This window comes from Desmodus rotundus, chromosome 7, assembly GCF_022682495.2.
Source record: "Desmodus rotundus isolate HL8 chromosome 7, HLdesRot8A.1, whole genome shotgun sequence".
Taxonomy (NCBI): Eukaryota; Metazoa; Chordata; class Mammalia; order Chiroptera; family Phyllostomidae; genus Desmodus; species Desmodus rotundus.
The window spans coordinates 111,219,924-111,237,029 of NC_071393.1; the positions used below are offsets into that span (position 1 = coordinate 111,219,924).

The following is a 17,106-nucleotide window of genomic DNA, read 5'->3' on the forward strand; positions in this document are numbered from 1 at the left end:
CCCAGGCTCCAGTCTGGAGCTTGCGTTTGGAGTCTGTGTGGCTGCCAACCATATGGTTGCTAGACCCACAATTATTACGGAGAGAATGCATGAATGGATGGGTCCAGCTCATGTTCCTGGGGGAGAGAGAGAGCTTCTTGGCTAAACTGGGTTATGTTATCTCAGGCTTGGGATGGACCAGGCGCTTTTTCAAAGTAACCAACTTCCCAAGCTTTTGCAGGCTTCTAATGGGTCCACTCCCTGGCCAATTGATCCCTTTCCCAGGTTAGACTGACAGGCCTTTATGGTCAAGCATCTCCCCCGTACCACTTTAAGTTCTGTTGCGCATGTGCTTACCTCCCCGTATCCCCTGCCAACAATCTGGTACCAAATTGGGAAATGGAGGGGTGTTAATCCTTGGCGGGGCAATGCTGAGATCCACTGGAACGTGTGAAGCTGTAGGTAGCTTCCCTGCTAAGCAAGCAGGCTTATGCTCCCTGATTGAGTATGCTCAACAATGTCTGATTCTCTTTGCTTCCTTCTTTTATTAATATCTAGCTAACTACATATGGTAACATTTCCCCCCTGAAGACCTTGGGCCTTATAATCTTACAAGGGTAAATTGATGAAGGTCCCATCTTCTGTAATTGCTTCTTGCTATCAAGGGTCATAGTCCTATCTCTTCCCAGGCCCAGAGGCTCTTCCTATCTGCCAAAGGAAGAAAGGAACAAAAGGGAAGGGGAGTCTTCACACAGGGAAGAGGGATTTTTCGAAGTCTAAATCAGTCTGCTGTCCCTGGGAGGCAGCATATGCAGTGTCTAGAGGATGGTGATGCTGGACAAGCTAGCATCCTTGTTGTCGTGACCTAGAGAATAACTCATGTGATGAGAAGTAATGAACCCAAGATGTAGTTCAATACCTTTTTCCATTTGGCTGATCCTGAGTTGTATCCTTCATAATAAACTGGCAATAGTAAATAAAGTGTTTTCCTGAGTTCCGTGGGACATTCTAGCCAATTATTGAACTTGAGGAGAAGTGTGTGGGAATCCCTGGTTTTTAGCCTGTCAGTCAGCAGTACAAGAGGACCAAGACTTGCAGTTGGTGTCAGACATCAGGGCAGTCTTGTGGGACTGAGCCCTTAATCTGTGGGGTCTGAGCTAACCACCAGTAGTTAGTGTCAGAATTGAATTGGCTTGTAGGACACTCAGTTGGTGTCCAGAGGGAATTGGAGAACTGCTTAGGGTGGAAAACCCACACATTTGGTGTCAGAAGTATTATGAGTAAAAACAGTTCATAAACATAGAAGCCTGCTAGCATCACAAAAAGACAACCAGTCATTGTGGTACCTCCTGATGGAAAAACAATTAAACCTGACTATAATCAAGCTTTCAGAGCCAACTACCAGTTTACAACATATACAGAGAAGAGAGGTACATGTTAAAATACACCAGAGGGATGCAATCAAGCAAAAACCAAACTGTGGTAAATGACAGAATAAACAATCTGGTTTTGTAAGAAATAAATAGTTAAGATTAAAAAAAGAGTTAGCGGACCAAGATGGAGGCATAGGTAGATACACTTTGCCTCCTCGCACAACCAAAAGAAGGACAACAGCAAATTTAAAAACAGAAACAACCAGAAGTGCCAGAAAATTGAACTGTATTGAAATCTAACAACCAGGCAGTTAAAGAAGAAACATTCATCCAGACTGGAAAGAAATGAAAAGGAAACAGATGAAAGCTCCAAAAATAGAACTAAGCAATGAAGAGATAGCTAACCTATCAGATGCAGAGTTCAAAACACTGGTAATCAGGATGCTCGCATAAAATAGAGGAAAAAGTAAGGGCTATGCAAATAGGAAATGAAATAATAGGCTATGAAATGAGGAAAAATATACAGAGAACCAACAGTGAAGGAAAGGAAACTGGGACTCAACTCAATGATTTGGAGCAGAAGGAAGAAATAAACATTCAAGAATAGAATGAAGAAACAGGAATTCAAAAAAATGAGAGTCTGAGGAACCACCGGGACAACTTTAAATGTTCCAACATCCGAATCATAGGGGGTGCCAGAAAAAGAAGAGAAAGAGCAAGAAATTGAAAGCTTATTTGAAAAAAATAATGAAGGAGAACTTCCCCAGTCTGGCAAAGGAAATAGACTTCAAGGAACTCCAGGAAGCTCAGAGGACTCCAAAGAAGTTGGATCCCAGGAGGAACACACCAAGACACATCTTAATTACATTACCCAAGATTAAAGATAAGGAGAGAGTCTTAAAAGCAGCAAGAGAAAAGGAGACAGTTACCTACAAAGGAGTTCCCATAAGACTATCAGCTGATTTCTCAAAAGAAACCTTGCAGGCAAGAAGGGGCTGGAAAGAAGTATTCAAAGTCATGAAAAGCAAGGACCTACATCCAAGATTACTCTATCCAGCAAAGCTATCATGTAGAATGCAAGGGCAGATGAAATACTTCCCAGACAAGGAAAAGTTAAAGGAGTTCATCATCACCAAGCCCTTATTATATGAAATATTAAAGGGACTTATTTCAGAAAAGAAGAAGATCAAAACTATGAACAGTAAAATGACAACAAACTCACAACTATCAACAAGTGAACCTAAAAAAACCAAAAACGAACTAAGCGAACAACTAGAACAGGAACAGAACCACAGAAATGGAGATCACATGGAGGGTTATCAGCAGGGAGTGGGCAAGAAGGGAATGGGGGAAAAGGTACAGGGAATAAGCATAATTGGTAGGCACAAAATAGACAGGAGGAGGTTAAGAATAGCACAGGAAATGGAGAAGTCAAAGAACTTATATGTATGACCCATGGACATGAATGAAGGGGGGGAATGCTGGTGGGAATGCAAGGTGGAGGGGAAAAAAGGGGAGAAAAAAATGGGGCAATTGTAATAGCATAATCAATAACATACTTAAAAAATAAATAAAACTGCTGGGAAAAAAGGGTTAGAGGGAAACCTTTGGATTAAAAGATGTATTGCTCTCTTCACATTGCATACTTTTAATTTATTTTTAATTAAAAAATTTTTTTCAATTAAAGTTTCTACATGGCTTCTTTTTTATATTCTTAGTTATAAGATTGTGTTCAGCTAGTCTGCAGGCAGTTCTCAATGATGGTTGTTCTGTAACTTAGTTGTAATTTTGTTGTGGTTGTGGGAAGAACAGTGGCTTCAACGAAAAGAGTTTCATTTTTTTCACATAACGAGAAGACCTGAGTAGGTGATTGCTGGCCTTGGTTCTGTTGCTCAGTGATAATAGAGAGACCTAGGACTGGTGCATTTTCAGGCATCGTATCCACTCTGTGCTCAAGTCAATGAGAAGGGAAAGGGTCAGGTATATCTTTTATCCGGAAAGTATACTACTTTCTTCAGAGTAGCCACTTTCTCCCCTCTGCCAGTTTCCTGTCCATCCTCTGGAATCCTGCAGGTTTCTCACTGAGTCACCCCTATACGCAAGGGAGGAGGGGTAAGTCACTGGAAAGATTGTTGTAACAAGCATGATGAGTGTCCTGGGGCTGGTTAATATTACTTCCTGTATAAAATTAGGGCTCTCATAGCAAGGAAGAAGTGGAGTGGATATTGGTAGGTAATTAATAGTGTCTGCCGCAACTGGGTTGATTTCTGGACTTAGAGAAGAGATAAAGCAGGAAAATATAAGACTCAAAAAGAAGTATATTTTAGCTCTCAGTATGACTCTATATGTAGCATTGTCTCCATTTTGTACTTACAAGCAAGTGGTCTGATCAACACAAATGAGAAAGTGAATTGAAAGATTAATATGAGGGAAGTTTAAAGGATTCACATATAGTTTGAGAACTTAGGGTAAGTGATAAAAATGGAAAATAATTTCTGCCAATAAATTGCTAAGATATCTTTTTATTAAGAAGGAGGGAGAAAACAGAGGAAGAATAAATAAAAATTATTTTTGTTTAAAATGTACTTAAAAAGAGAAAACCTTGTGGGTGATATACTTAAAAGCAGTTTAGAAAGATTAGTTTTACTTATTTATTTTTTTCTCATCTGAGGATTTTTTTTTTTTTTTTTTTTTTTTTTTTTTTACTGCTTTTAGAGAGACAGGAAGGGACAGAAGAAGGGAAAAAAACATTGATGTGGGAGAGAAGCATCGACTGGTTGCCTTCTGTAGGCACTGGGATTGGGGAATCATACACACCCAGACAGGGGGGTCAAACCCACCACCTAGATGTGAGCCCTGACTGGGAATTGAACCCCTAACCTTTTGGTTATGGGATGACCTGCCAACCAACTGAGCCACATTGGCCAGGGCAACATTAGTTACATATTTTTTTTCTAAATTTTTTTATCGTAGTTATAATTTTAAAAGCAATGCACTAAGTAGCTTATTTTTACATGTCTTTGAGAAGATAATTTAAGATAGTATATCAATCATTCTTATTTATCATGAGCTGTAATTGTATCTCTCAGACTGCTTAGTAATTAAATAATAGTATAGCCTGGTGCTAAACCCTTGGGTATTCAGGCTTTGCCTTGGGGAAAGGAGAATGCTAAGGAGACCAAATTCTGATTGATTCAGTAAATAGCCTGTTTTTAATTTGTCTTACTGATGGGGACTCCAGCCAGTGGGGTCCATGTGTTCTGGCTGCAAGGGCCAAATTCACACGGACTACAGAAGCCCTGTGGAGACAAAGGGACAGCATTGCCACTCTCTGAGTGAGAGAGGGCCCCGCCCCCTGCCTGGACAGGTTTTTATTGCTTTTCTGGGCACATTACATGGAGGATGGTCCTCATTTACTATGCACAGGTTCGCTTTAGGTGATTACCTTTTACAGATAACAAAGGAGAGGAAGTTGCTAATTACTACAAAGAGAAAGGATATTTGCAAATGCAAGGGGAAAGGTGGTTGAACTGGTTACACTCCATACTTGGGAGGTTTAGCATAGATTTTAGGAAGTTACTTTAAAGATACGCAGTAAACATTTGCTGCCTCAATTCAGGGTGAGGGAGTTTTAGCAAAAAGCAAGTCTCATAGCAGCCTAGGTACAATGCAGGCCTGATTCCCCACAGGAAAACCAATCCATGGGCTTGGTTCTTGTGTGCTGACTCACTCCCTGCTGGTTTTCTGAATCGGGCTGGGCTACATTCGCCACTGCCACACGGATAGTTTCTTATATTTTACCTATTGGATTTATACTTAAGATCCAATATAGTTTTAATTGCTGTGCACTTGTATATGCTTGAATAGTATGGATAAATAGATTAATCTAGTGATCTGCTTATGGAAAATTTGGCAATCATGAGAATTCCAGGACCCATGAATTGAATGGATACTATATTGTTCCTGTTGGAGATAATTAGAAAAAGATGGAACTGGAGGTTAAGAATAAAAAAACAACAAATACTTCAAATTGGAAAAAAAGGAAGATGGCATGAATGGTAAATAATAATAGAGGTTTCAAAGTAAAAATTTGGGAGAAATAAAATGGATAAAGGAAAATAAAGCCGAGTCTTAGGACTACAAATGGACATGTGATGAAAACTGAAGGATCTACTGAGGCAGAGATAGGACCCAGGGCTCTGGAAGGGGAGGTAGGATATAGAATTGGAATATTAGGAGGTAGAAGTAGACATTCCTGAGTTGTCATGAAATCTGAAAAGCTTTGAACACTAGTCAGAAGGGGAGAAAGACATTAATCAAATAATCAAAAAATGTAAAATGATAATAATTGTAACTGAGTATGCACAGCGGAGGTGTGCTGTGCGAAAGCAGGGGCTCAGATCTGCAGTCACTTCTGCAGCTGTCAAGTGCCCCTGAGCCAGTGCCTTTTGATTCCTGCCAAACTATTTAAAGTGTCACTACTTACGAATCAGTGTATCCAGAGGGAGGTAGAGGGGTAGTGGGCAGCCATGACTTTAGCTGATTCTGAAGGCAATACCAGTGTGGTCTTGTTATAGAAAATCCCGCCCCCCACTTCTGGGGGTCTTATTACTCCATGATTCTTTTTGCCTGCTGCTGGTAAGAGTTGTGGCTCTCAATGCCAGAGTTTGGTAAAAAGGAAAGGAATTATTTAATTAAAAATTACATAGGTTTAGAGTAATGGCAGAATGTTGCGATTAAATCCCAAAGTCCCTTTAAAACACCCACAAACACACACACAGTCCTGCCTCCCCTTGCCAAACCAAGCCAGTCAGGGGTATTGTAATAGAAGTACGTAGCTCCGCTAGGCGCCCCTTCTTAATCCAAAACCATGTCCTCATGGTGGGCCAGGGAATCCTTCATCCTTTCAAACTGCATGGCCAAGGGAGAGAGCTGTATGTGGCTGCTACATTCTGCTTTCCTGCTTTCAAAGCCCAGTGGTCAAGAGAGCTCCTTCTCTGCTCCCAAACAATGTAGTTAAGCCCCAGGACGGCTGCCATGCCTGGGTTTAAATCCCAGTGTGGATCTTCCTCCGTAACCCCATTTCCGACTCCTCCCACACTGGGTTAAACCTGCCAGTAGTCTGATTTCTTCTGCCTTTCTCTGCTGCCATTGTTAGTCTGGGCAAGCGTGACCTGGTGATTCAGAAGCTGCCTCCAAGCCGCTCTCTCGAAGGCAGGCGCAGGAAGCCTCTCTGGCTACATGGCATCTCCGGTTAGAGTCATGCCCATCTCCCTGGCTCCCAGTGCATGCACAGCTGTAATAGTATTAAACCACTGACGGAGTTCTTTAGATAAATATGCAAAGTCGCTCTCAATGGCCCTGCTCCACTTCCCTCATCCCCCAAGTGATTGCTATGGGGGTTTTCTCCATTTTGGGGGACTTTCAGCTCAAGGCCCGATTACAGTCTTAGTTACTTATTTGCTAGTTTGTACAAATCCAGGATCTTTGACCCAGGGGTAGACAGGGGAAATAAATTCCCTCTCACCATTTTTTTTTTAGATGGCTTCATGAGTCTGGGTATGTTTTCCTTAGTCCAGCTTCAGCTGCCTTATCACTTGTGAATCTAGGTGAATTCATTGGGTGAAACTCTTCTATCCTGAAGAGTTTCAGATAGAAAATGGAAATTAGTTGTAAGTACACACTTATTATTACTAAAACAAAACTTTGGGATTTTCTGGAATCTGTAAGGAACTAATAGATTCACATTATTATGGTTAGTAACCCCACAGTGCTGAGCAAGCACATATTGAATTAATGAACAGGAAAATACTACATATGTATAAGGAGCTTTGAAAAACCATACACTTTTATTTTAGCACATTTATGATGCAATATTTCAAGTAGAATTTTGGAAGACTTTTTGTTTGTTTTTACATTACGCATATGTTTTGTTTCAAGTTGGCATGTGGTCACTAATGTAAAGCTTTTAACTTTCCTTTTATACAAGAGCTGTGAAGTAACGGGGAACTAATAACAAAAAACCTTAGTCCGAATCCATTCTTTTTCACTTTAATGAACGGTTAATTCCGTCTTCCAGATGCTGACCCATTTTGTCAGGAAACCCCTTCAGCTCCTCTTCTGAACTGCATCTTGGGTTCGGTAATCACACGAGCTGTTCTTTAGGTCAGGACACCCCCATCTCTTATCTGGGCTACTGCCCTAGCTGATCTTGTTTTCACCCTGGCCCATCTGCAGTTTCTTCTTCATTTGGTAGCCAGAGTGATTCCTTAGAAAGAAGTCAGGTCATGTCCCATCCTACTCCTAGGCTTTTACTAAACGAAATCCACTAAAACCCACAGACTTAAGGATCTTGTGTGATTTTGGCTCCTGGCTGGCCCTCTGACCTTACTTCTTTTTTATTCTCCTTCTTGCTTCCTGTGTTTCAGCTACATCAGCCTCCTTGCTATTCCTCAAACACCCCAGGCATCTTCTTACACCTGGGCTTTTGCACTTGCTATAATTCTCTCTTCCTGTTCACTGTTCTGCTGGGTATCCACATGGTTCATTTTTTTCATCTCCCTTAAAACATTGCTCAAAGGTACCTATTGAAAAGAGGCTTTCCCATACCACGTTACGTAAAATGGCACGCACTGCCCTCTGTGACAGTCTGTCCCCTCATCCTGGCTCACTTTTCTTTAGAGCATTTATGATCTGATGTATGATATACTGTATTTCTTTGCTTGTCTCTCTCAGGAGAATGTAAGTTCCATGAGGGAAGGCTTTTGTTTTGTTTTGTCATTGTTCATTGCCATATCCTTAGCACCTAGAACAGTGCCTGGATTACAGTAGTTCCTCAATAAATATTTGTTGAATCTTTAGTGTGTCCTTTGAAAGGAATACTTTTTATAAAAAAGATGTCCACTAGATGGCATTGCTTTCAAACTTTATATAATTAATGTCTGGTAGCAAAAGATAGATTCTTTTGTGTTGCTCCAGACAAAACAGATCTTTGTGATAAAGATTGTCATGAGAAATTGCTATGATTAACGTGAGGCATATAGAATACTACATCTACATTTGTTTTCTTAAAAAGATTTTATTTATTTATTTTTAGAGAGAAGGGAAGGGAGAGAGGAAGAGAGGGAGAGAAACATCAGTGTGTGGTTGCCTGTTGTGCGCCCCCTACCGGGGACCTAGCCCCAAACCGAGGCATGTGCTCTGATTGGGAGTTGAACCTGCGACCCTTTGGTTCATAGGCCAGCACTCAATCTACTGGGCCACACCAGCCAGGGCTATGTTTGTATATTTGTACATTTTTAGATTTCTAAAATTAAAAAGACATTTAAAGAAACTTACAGAAAGTTAGAGCATATTGGACTGTTAATAACCATTTGATACAGTTATTTAGCCTGGTAACACAGTTATTGTTTTTTATCTCTGTACACAATTCCTAAGTTTGTAAGGTTATTGACCTTAAGTTTGTCTAAGCTCATTAAGCTTGACCTTAAAGGCACCACCATCCCACTTAAAACTTTTGGCAAAAACCATATACAATTTTATTTTTCCCTACCATTTCTAGTGGTTATTAAAGTCAGTAAGGCTTGTTTAGCTTATTTCATCCCAAACCAGGTAAATTGTGCATTTTCAGGATAAAAAGAGAAAATACTCCCATTGCTTAGTAATGGAGTATGTGATATATTTAGTATTTAGAAGTAAATTTTGACATCAGCAGAACTGTGGACTTTACATTTCATGGTACTAGAGATATTGCCACTAACCCTGCTCTTCACCAAAGCATTAGGGAAGGAGGAAAGTATGATAACTATGAATAAAGTAAGTTCACGTCCATGTCGCGGCCACCTTCCTTCTGAGGGATGTCACTGGAATGAGAGAGCAGTGATAAGTTCCAGAGCCTGACACCCCTAGTTGAAATCCAGCTGAGTGCTGGAGGCAGAAAATTATTGTCCGCCAGCAGTGCAGCTGTTGCCAGTGAGTTAGTTACTCAGTCTGGTTCCTGATCAACTGAGCGTCCAAACTTTGAAAACCTTCTGTGTTTCTGATAGGTGTTGTCATACCTATCCTCAAAAATCAGTGAGTTCCAAGTGCCAGAGCTTGTTAGCTGATTTCTCTGACTAAACTCAGCAAATAATTGCCCCAATCAGAAAATTTACACATTTTCCCAGACCCCCAAGTATGCCCATCCTGCCTTTGCCAGTGCCATCTCTTTTCTTGATCTTGTCACCTCATTTCCGTTTTCCCCAATTCCCATGCCTTTCTCAAGAACTTCTCTTGAATGGTCATTTGATCCATTTTGTTCTCTTTACACGTCCTTACTCCTAAAATAACTTCTCTTCATCTTGTTCAACCTAATGATGTTTCTTCTTTTCAAATTGCTTAAAATATGCTTTACAAATGTTATTGACTAGATTCTTTAATGTTTCCCTCTTCCTGTTTTAGATTTTTCTCTTCCATTTCTGATTGTGGCATATTGAGGAACTTACTTTGTTGATCTATTTAAAGTTCTCAGCCTCTTCTTGTAACTCATTAACTATCTAGAAATGGAAACACTTGCTCTTTTGTACTTTGTGTCTTTAAATGGAGCATACAATATAGGATGGTTTTTGTGTTTCCAGTCCTTTTTCCCAGTTGCCCTTGGGTGGTTAAGTATGGGGCTGATAAAGTATCGTTTTAAATAGTTATACTCAAAGACTTACATTTTTACATTTTTAACCAGAAATATTTGAAGTTTCTAGTATTGCTCTCCCTGCTCCATGTCTTGTGCTATTAATGACGATAATTGCATCTGTGTCAGCTTGTCATTGTCCTGTGCTTACCCCAAGTATTAGCTCTAGTTTTGAGGTTGGAATTCAGTGTTTAGAAAATCACTTTTTTATTTACTAAGAAAATATTGGACAACATTTATTTGCATAGAAAATAATCTTCCATTTACCAAGGATGTACTGAATAGCATTTATTTTGTATGTATATTTTTTGGTCTGAGATGTGGAGACTCACTGATACTTGATTATTAGAGTGATAATATTCTACATTTGTTAAAATATATTTTCTCATGAAAATAGAAGCATTTTTCTTATTTACTAAACATATATTAGCTACTAGTCAAAATGTCATTTACAAAAAGTATTTATTCCCAGAAACATATTTATTCTCAGAGGCAATGCCGCTTGCTCAACGTTCGATGGGATCTAACAGCCCTTGCTGGTCTCATGCTCTGTCTGCTAACCTCTCTTAGTGCTTATGTTGCAAACTTGTATATTAAGCCATTTTGCTTGTACCTGCTCTATTGAAAAGGCATTTTTTTTTATTCTGGTGTTCCTTGTGACTTAAGAATTTCTGAAGTAAAATTCATTAGAGGTTCAGCCATGTGGCCTTAAATGTCATTGGCTATTTTCACTTATGCTATTTTTTTTTAATTCCACAGGCTGATTGAGATAGCAGAATCTCGTTTCCCCAGATATTTTAACACTGAGGAAAAATTACTTTTGACAAGCAGTAAAGTTTATCTTTATCGGGAACTCAGCTGTGATGAAGTTCTTCAAAGGTATGCCATTTTAGATTTTGGTATTTTAGTAATACTTTGAAGATTTAGTTTTTGTTTTTCATGTTTTCAGTTTCTGAGTGAAAAAAAGTCCCTACATTTTAGGATTATAGGAAATAATTATTGCCATGTTCTTCTTTATTCACTATGGCTTGTTGTGGAAGTATTTCTTTAAAAATGAAAAAAGGAAATGAAATGAGTAAAATAGTTTATATTAATTTAGAGGTGTATTGATTATTGTTTCATTAACAAATTATCCCAAAGAATAGCAGCTTAAAATGGAAAACGTATGTTGTCTCACATAGTTTTTGAGGGTTAGGTATCTGGGAGGGGCTTGGCTAGGTATTTTTGGCTCAGGGCTGCTCAAACGCTTGCAGTCAAGCTGTTGGCCAGGGCTGTAGTTGTCTCAAGGCCTGCTTGGGGCTGGAGAATCTTGGAAAATTCCAAGGTCACTCATGTAGTTGCTGGATGGTCTCCCTTCTTCCCAGATGTTAGCCAGGGGCTTCGGTTCCTCACCTTGTAGGTCTCTCCACAGGGCTGTTTATAGTGCAGCCACCTGCCTCCCCCACAGTGAATCATCTGAGAGAGACTGGATAAGTGATGGAGAGTCCAGGATGGACGCTGTAGTCATTTATAACGTACTCTCAGAAATGCGGGACCCTCATGTTGTCGTATGCTGTTGGTCACAAGACCAACTCTGGTACAGTGTGAGAGGAACAGGGGTTGGGGGTAAACGGGGGCCATTTTGGAGACTGGCTACCACAAATTTAGAATTTTACCCTAAAATTGGAGCTTTAGCAATGTCATAGGAGAACTAAGGAATGAAAACATTTTGGTTTATTTCCAAAAGAGTGCCATATGTATAGCAGAAATACATAACAATAAGTTATGTTTATTGGATACTTGCAGTCATCACTATAACTAAGGAAAGAACAATTTGTTGTTTTTAAGTTGGTCAACCTTTGCAATGCCCTATTTTTTATTATTACTTAAACTTTTCTACTATTTTACTAATTCCACTTTTACAGGATTGAATCCTTAGAAGAAGAAATTATTTCAAAAGGTGTTAAACTTGTGATTATTGACTCTGTTGCGTCTGTGGTAAGAAAGGAGTTTGATACACAACTTCAGGGCAACATGAGAGAAAGGAACAAGTTCTTGGCAAGAGAAGCAGCCTCCTTGAAATATTTGGCTGAGGAATTTTCAATCCCAGTGAGTTTTTCTTCTTTTCTTTTTCTCTCTCTCTCTCTTTTTTTAATATTAAGTTCACCGACATAATATCAAGTAATATAATTAGAAGGAAATGTAAAGCCTGTCCAAAGAGCCTAGTCTAATTGCTACAGCAAATATCATCTTATTACATTTGTTCATTTATGGAGATTATCTTTTCCTTTTTACAGTTTGAGCCTGGAGCGGATTTATTTACTTATTGACATATAGTATTATATGAGTTTCAAGTGTACAACATAGTGATCAGACAGTCATGTAGCCTACAAAGTGATCAGCCCGTTACTGCTGGCTTGACTTTCAGTAGTGGGGGTTGTGATCAGGAATGAAGATGAGGATATATTGCAAGAGTTTGTGGTAGGGAAGCTGATACAAGTGTTTACTGAGTTACACTCCCACCAGCAGTGTGTGGGAGAGTTCTACTTGTTCTTCAGCTGTGCCGACATTTAGTATTGTCAGGCTTTTCAGTTTTAGCCATGTATCATCTCAACAAAAGTTAAGAATTCCTTACACTGAGATAAAATTTAGTTATGATTTTATAATTTTCAGATTTGTGTGTTTGGAAAATTAAAATCTTGGGCCTTATAACATAAACAATATGCACCAAGAGTGTAAACTACCACACAGCCTTTGAGATTTATGAAATCAAGCAGTGGGTCAAGGGAGAAAATGTGGCATCAAAAAGGCTTTGCACATATTAGTGGCTTTTAAATTCATATTTTAGATTATATGATGTAATTCCTGGTGAAGTCAAGTACAGTAAAGTTTATCATGGATGATGCTTATCTTTTAAATTTTATTGTCGTTGCTTAAAATGATAACTCAAATTCATGTTTTCCCTGGTCAAGGAGAATAAGGGAATCTAAAAATATTTTATAGCACCCTGACCAGTGTTGCTCAGTTGGTTGGCCTCTTCCCACAAAGTGAAAGGTGGCCAGGTCGAGGCACATGCCTAGGTTGCGTGTTTGGTCCCCGGTCGGCTCGCGTACGAGAGGCAACAGTCAGTGTTTCTCTCACACATTGATGTTTGTCTCCCTCTCTTCCCCTCTAAGAAAGAAAGAAATAAACATTAAAAAATATTTCATATCAAAGGAGAAGAGGGGAATTTAAAAACATATAGTTGACTGATGAAAAAGTACATATGCTTATTGTATTAATTCACATGCATGCATCGGCTCTGGCAGCTCATGAAGAAACTCTGCTGGTTGCATCTGGAGAAGGAGAGTAGGGGCCAGAGGGCGACTTAACCTTTGATGCATTAGATCTCATCCAATTAGTTGTCCGTCTTACAGACATTACCTGATACCTCTTTACTTTAAACACTGCTCTGCGTCTTTTAGCACATCTGGTTGACTCCATTTCAATATACATTCAGTACCTGATTACTTACCACCACCTTCCGTGCTAGTCCTCTGGTCCCTGGTGGCCAAGAGTCCTGGCTTTGGAATTGGCTATTGGTTTGAACCATAGCCTCTCTGTTTGCTAATTGTGTGAACTTGAGTAAATTACTTATCCTAGCTCCAACTCTTAGTTTTTCACTTGAAACAGGGAATAACAATATCTGACTCATGGGGGTGTGACGATTAAATGAGATAATGTCTGTAATGTTCTTTACACAATGTTTGACACATTCAGTAAAAGGTAGCCATTAATTATTAATTTTAGTAGTTACCTCATTCCAGATGCTTGGTATATTTTATCTCTCTCTTCCTAATACTTATTTTCACAAGGCTTCAAGCTCCTCAAAAGGACAAATCATGTCTTACTCGCTGTCATATCTCCTTTTAGCTGTTTTGTTGATGGATACTGTACTGCCCGGATCCTCCTATACCTGGTAAACTCACTCATTCTTTGGATCTCTGACCTTCCGTCTTTAATTCCACCCTCAGCAGTTGTGTACAAAACTCAGTGCTAGGTACTGTGAGATCATAAAGATGAATAAAACATAGTCTTTGCCCTTCAGGCTTCTATAAATAAGTTAATTGCAGGTGATGAATATTTAGCTTTCTGTGATATAATGGAGAATGAAATAAGCGTCTTGTGTACTGTTCTTATTCTGTTTCTAGCAGATATGGAAGTAATTTGGTACCCACTTCTTTGTCCTTTCTTGGGACTACAGATTACACAGAGAAATGAAGGCAGGTAGCATTGATCTTCATGGACTCTAGTTAAACTCTTTATTATCTCTCACCTTGACCCTTGCTGTCCATTCTTACTCAGAAAGAGAGTGCTTGTTTGGAGACAGACAGATAGTGGTTAAACTGTTAAAGCACAAGCATAATTCCCATGTTGTTGCTCAGAAAAAATTAGAAATGAAAGGAAGTTGTGGCTCTTAGGTTTTAGTGTTACTGAAACTGGAAAAGTTGGTGTTCATGCTGCCTGTCACTACCAGAGCCAATAAATAGAGACAAGGATTGAATTTTTATGGGAGCTCTATTCAGATGCCAGTAATCTGAGAAGATGGTGAATTGTGTACCCTCACCATATGATCTCACCTTTAACTGGAACATAATCAGCAAGAGAAAAAAGCAAACAAAATATAACCAGAGACGTTGAAGTTAAGAACAATCTAACAATAGCCAGAGGGGAGTGGGGAGGGGACAGTGAGGAGAGGGGATTACAGGAACTACTATAAAGGACACATGGACAAAATCAAGGGGGAGGGAAGTGGGTTCAGCTGGGGTGGGGTGGAGGGATAGGGAGAAAATGCAGACCACTGTAATTGAGTAACAATAAAAATTAAAAAAAAAATTGTCTTAGGTAAGGGTTTGGATAAAAAGGTTAATCAGATAAGAGTCCCAGTCCAGCAGGGATTTTCCTAGTATTTCTTTATCTGCTGATCAACAATTCTTTATCTGCATCACAGAAGTTCCCTCCTTACAGCACCGTGGCTCAGATGTCATTGCAGACCCCCTGGGGCATGGAGGTTGAATTGCTTGTAGACCTCCTGTGGTCACTCATTCCAGTTCCTAGAATAACACCTTTCCACCTTCATTACTCACTTAAGCCTATCAACTCAAACTACAACTAAAATCTTTAAATCTTGAGTTCCCCTATACCTTAACCACTTAAGCCCTATCACAGAATCATTAATGATTGATTTGAATTAATGATTGGGATTTGAAGTCCCTTTTAAGATTAGGGACCTTACTTAGCATCTCAAAGTTGTAGCATCATTTGTGTTGTTTTACTGGCAAAAGTAAGTAGTTGTTGAAATTGTTCTATCTTATTTAAATAATCCACATTTATTTATTTATTTATTTATTTATTTATTTGAGAGAGGGGAAGGGAAGGAGAAGGAGGAAGAGAAACATCTGTTGGTTGCTTCTTGTCCACACCCTGACTGGAAACTGAACCCACAACCTAGGCACGTGCCCTGACTGAGAATCGAACAGGCGACCTTTTTACATTGCGAATGATGCCCAGTCAGCTGAGCCACAAGAGCCAGGGCTAATAATCTACAGTTTTAAAAGGCTGTTAATAAATAGCTGTGTCTTACTTAATACTTACTTTTATTCCAGGTGTTACAGTGAATGCATTTAAAACATTTTTTATTTAATACTTTAAATAACTTTGTGAGGTAGGTTATGTTATTCCTGTTTTATAGATGAAGACATTGAGGCTTATCAGGGTGAAGTAACTTCCCCAGAACCACGTGGCTAGTAAGTTGAAGGGGTAGGGTTTGTACTCAGATCTGTTTCATTCCGGTGCATCCGCGCTCTTATTCACAACAGGACATCGCTTCCTAGTGCAGAAGTCAGAATTATTCTGCTCCCTTGCCTCTTACTGACTAAAAGCTATTCAGTACTCAGAATTCTTTCTTCCAGTCCTTTTTCAGTGAAAAGTTTCACACTTTGCTTTATGCTTTGTTGCTTTTGCTTCTGTTAGTGGTACCAGTATTTCAAATAAGAGAAATACTTGAACACTTGCAGCTTTGTTTGCATTTTCACTTATATAGAAATCATATGTGTATGTTAAGATTAAAATTAATGCCTTTTATCTGCCAGTCAATATATTAAAGATTTGTTGGGTATCTGTTTTCTAAAGCTGAAATTGTCAAACTTGTAGCTGAAGTCCTGTGATAAGTCTGCTGTCTTAGGAAAATAATTACTAAATATTTGTACTTTGGACCTCTTTTGGGGAACATCTGAAGTACAGACAACCTCCTAAGATTCTGCTTTGAGGTTTAATGAAGACTTAATATGTGTTGCAACTGGACAGGAGACATTCTAGTTTCATGCATTGCCAGATGTGTCCAGTAAAATCACTGTTCGTGGATTTAATGAAAAGTCCAAGGAACTTAAACTTAAGGTAGTTTTTATAAGCATCATGACTCAAAGGGTCTTTGGTGTATGTGTTCGAGGGAGGGACAGTTCTGACGTGAACTGGAAAGTGATGCTTGCAGTTGTGTGGACCAAAGTGCACTCTTTTAAAGAAATAATGAAAATGTTATAATGTGAAAAATGTTTCTTTTGTTCCTAGCTTTAAGTTACTAAAATTGGTTTCATTTCTGAGACTGTATTATAATGAATCTTTTTTTTTTCTTTGTGATCTTTAGCTTAGTTTACTGGGTCGTCCAATAATATGGGATTGGCCTTCCTTGCAACATTAGAAATGACAGTTTTGTGCCCAACAATAGACTCTTCTTTCGCTTTTCTCTTCCAATCTGTAGGAATCATGCTTTTAAAAGTAAACATTATACTGAGTCAGCCTAATGCAGTAGAAAGTACCCAGAATTTCAAGTCAGAAGATACAAGTTTAAGTACGGGCTGTATCTCAGCCAGCTGTGCGATTGTGGACCAGTCACTTCTCGTTTCTGAGCCTCAGTATCCTTCTCTGTAGACAGGGGATGAAGTTTCCTGCCTCGTAAGGTTTATTATTATTATTGCTAGTAGTATAAGTAGATGCATAATAGTAAATATACAGGGTCTGACACAAATAATGTCCCCTGTTAATTACAAAATCTTTTCCTCAAAATCATAACCA

The 17,106-nt window shown here is 39.1% G+C and overlaps 1 protein-coding gene across 9 annotated transcripts in view; it reads left to right on the forward strand.

The window, feature by feature from the left end:
- The window catches only part of RAD51B (RAD51 paralog B), a 515,100-nt gene that overhangs the window by 25,484 nt on the left and 472,510 nt on the right, over positions 1-17,106 (forward strand). For all 9 annotated transcript variants that reach the window (XM_045201893.2, XM_053928932.1, XM_024568299.3 and 6 more), the window contains 2 exons: positions 10,777-10,896; positions 11,922-12,105. In XM_045201893.2, the coding sequence (XP_045057828.2) occupies positions 10,777-10,896; positions 11,922-12,105 (304 nt within the window). The remainder of the gene's footprint in view (positions 1-10,776; positions 10,897-11,921; positions 12,106-17,106) is intronic.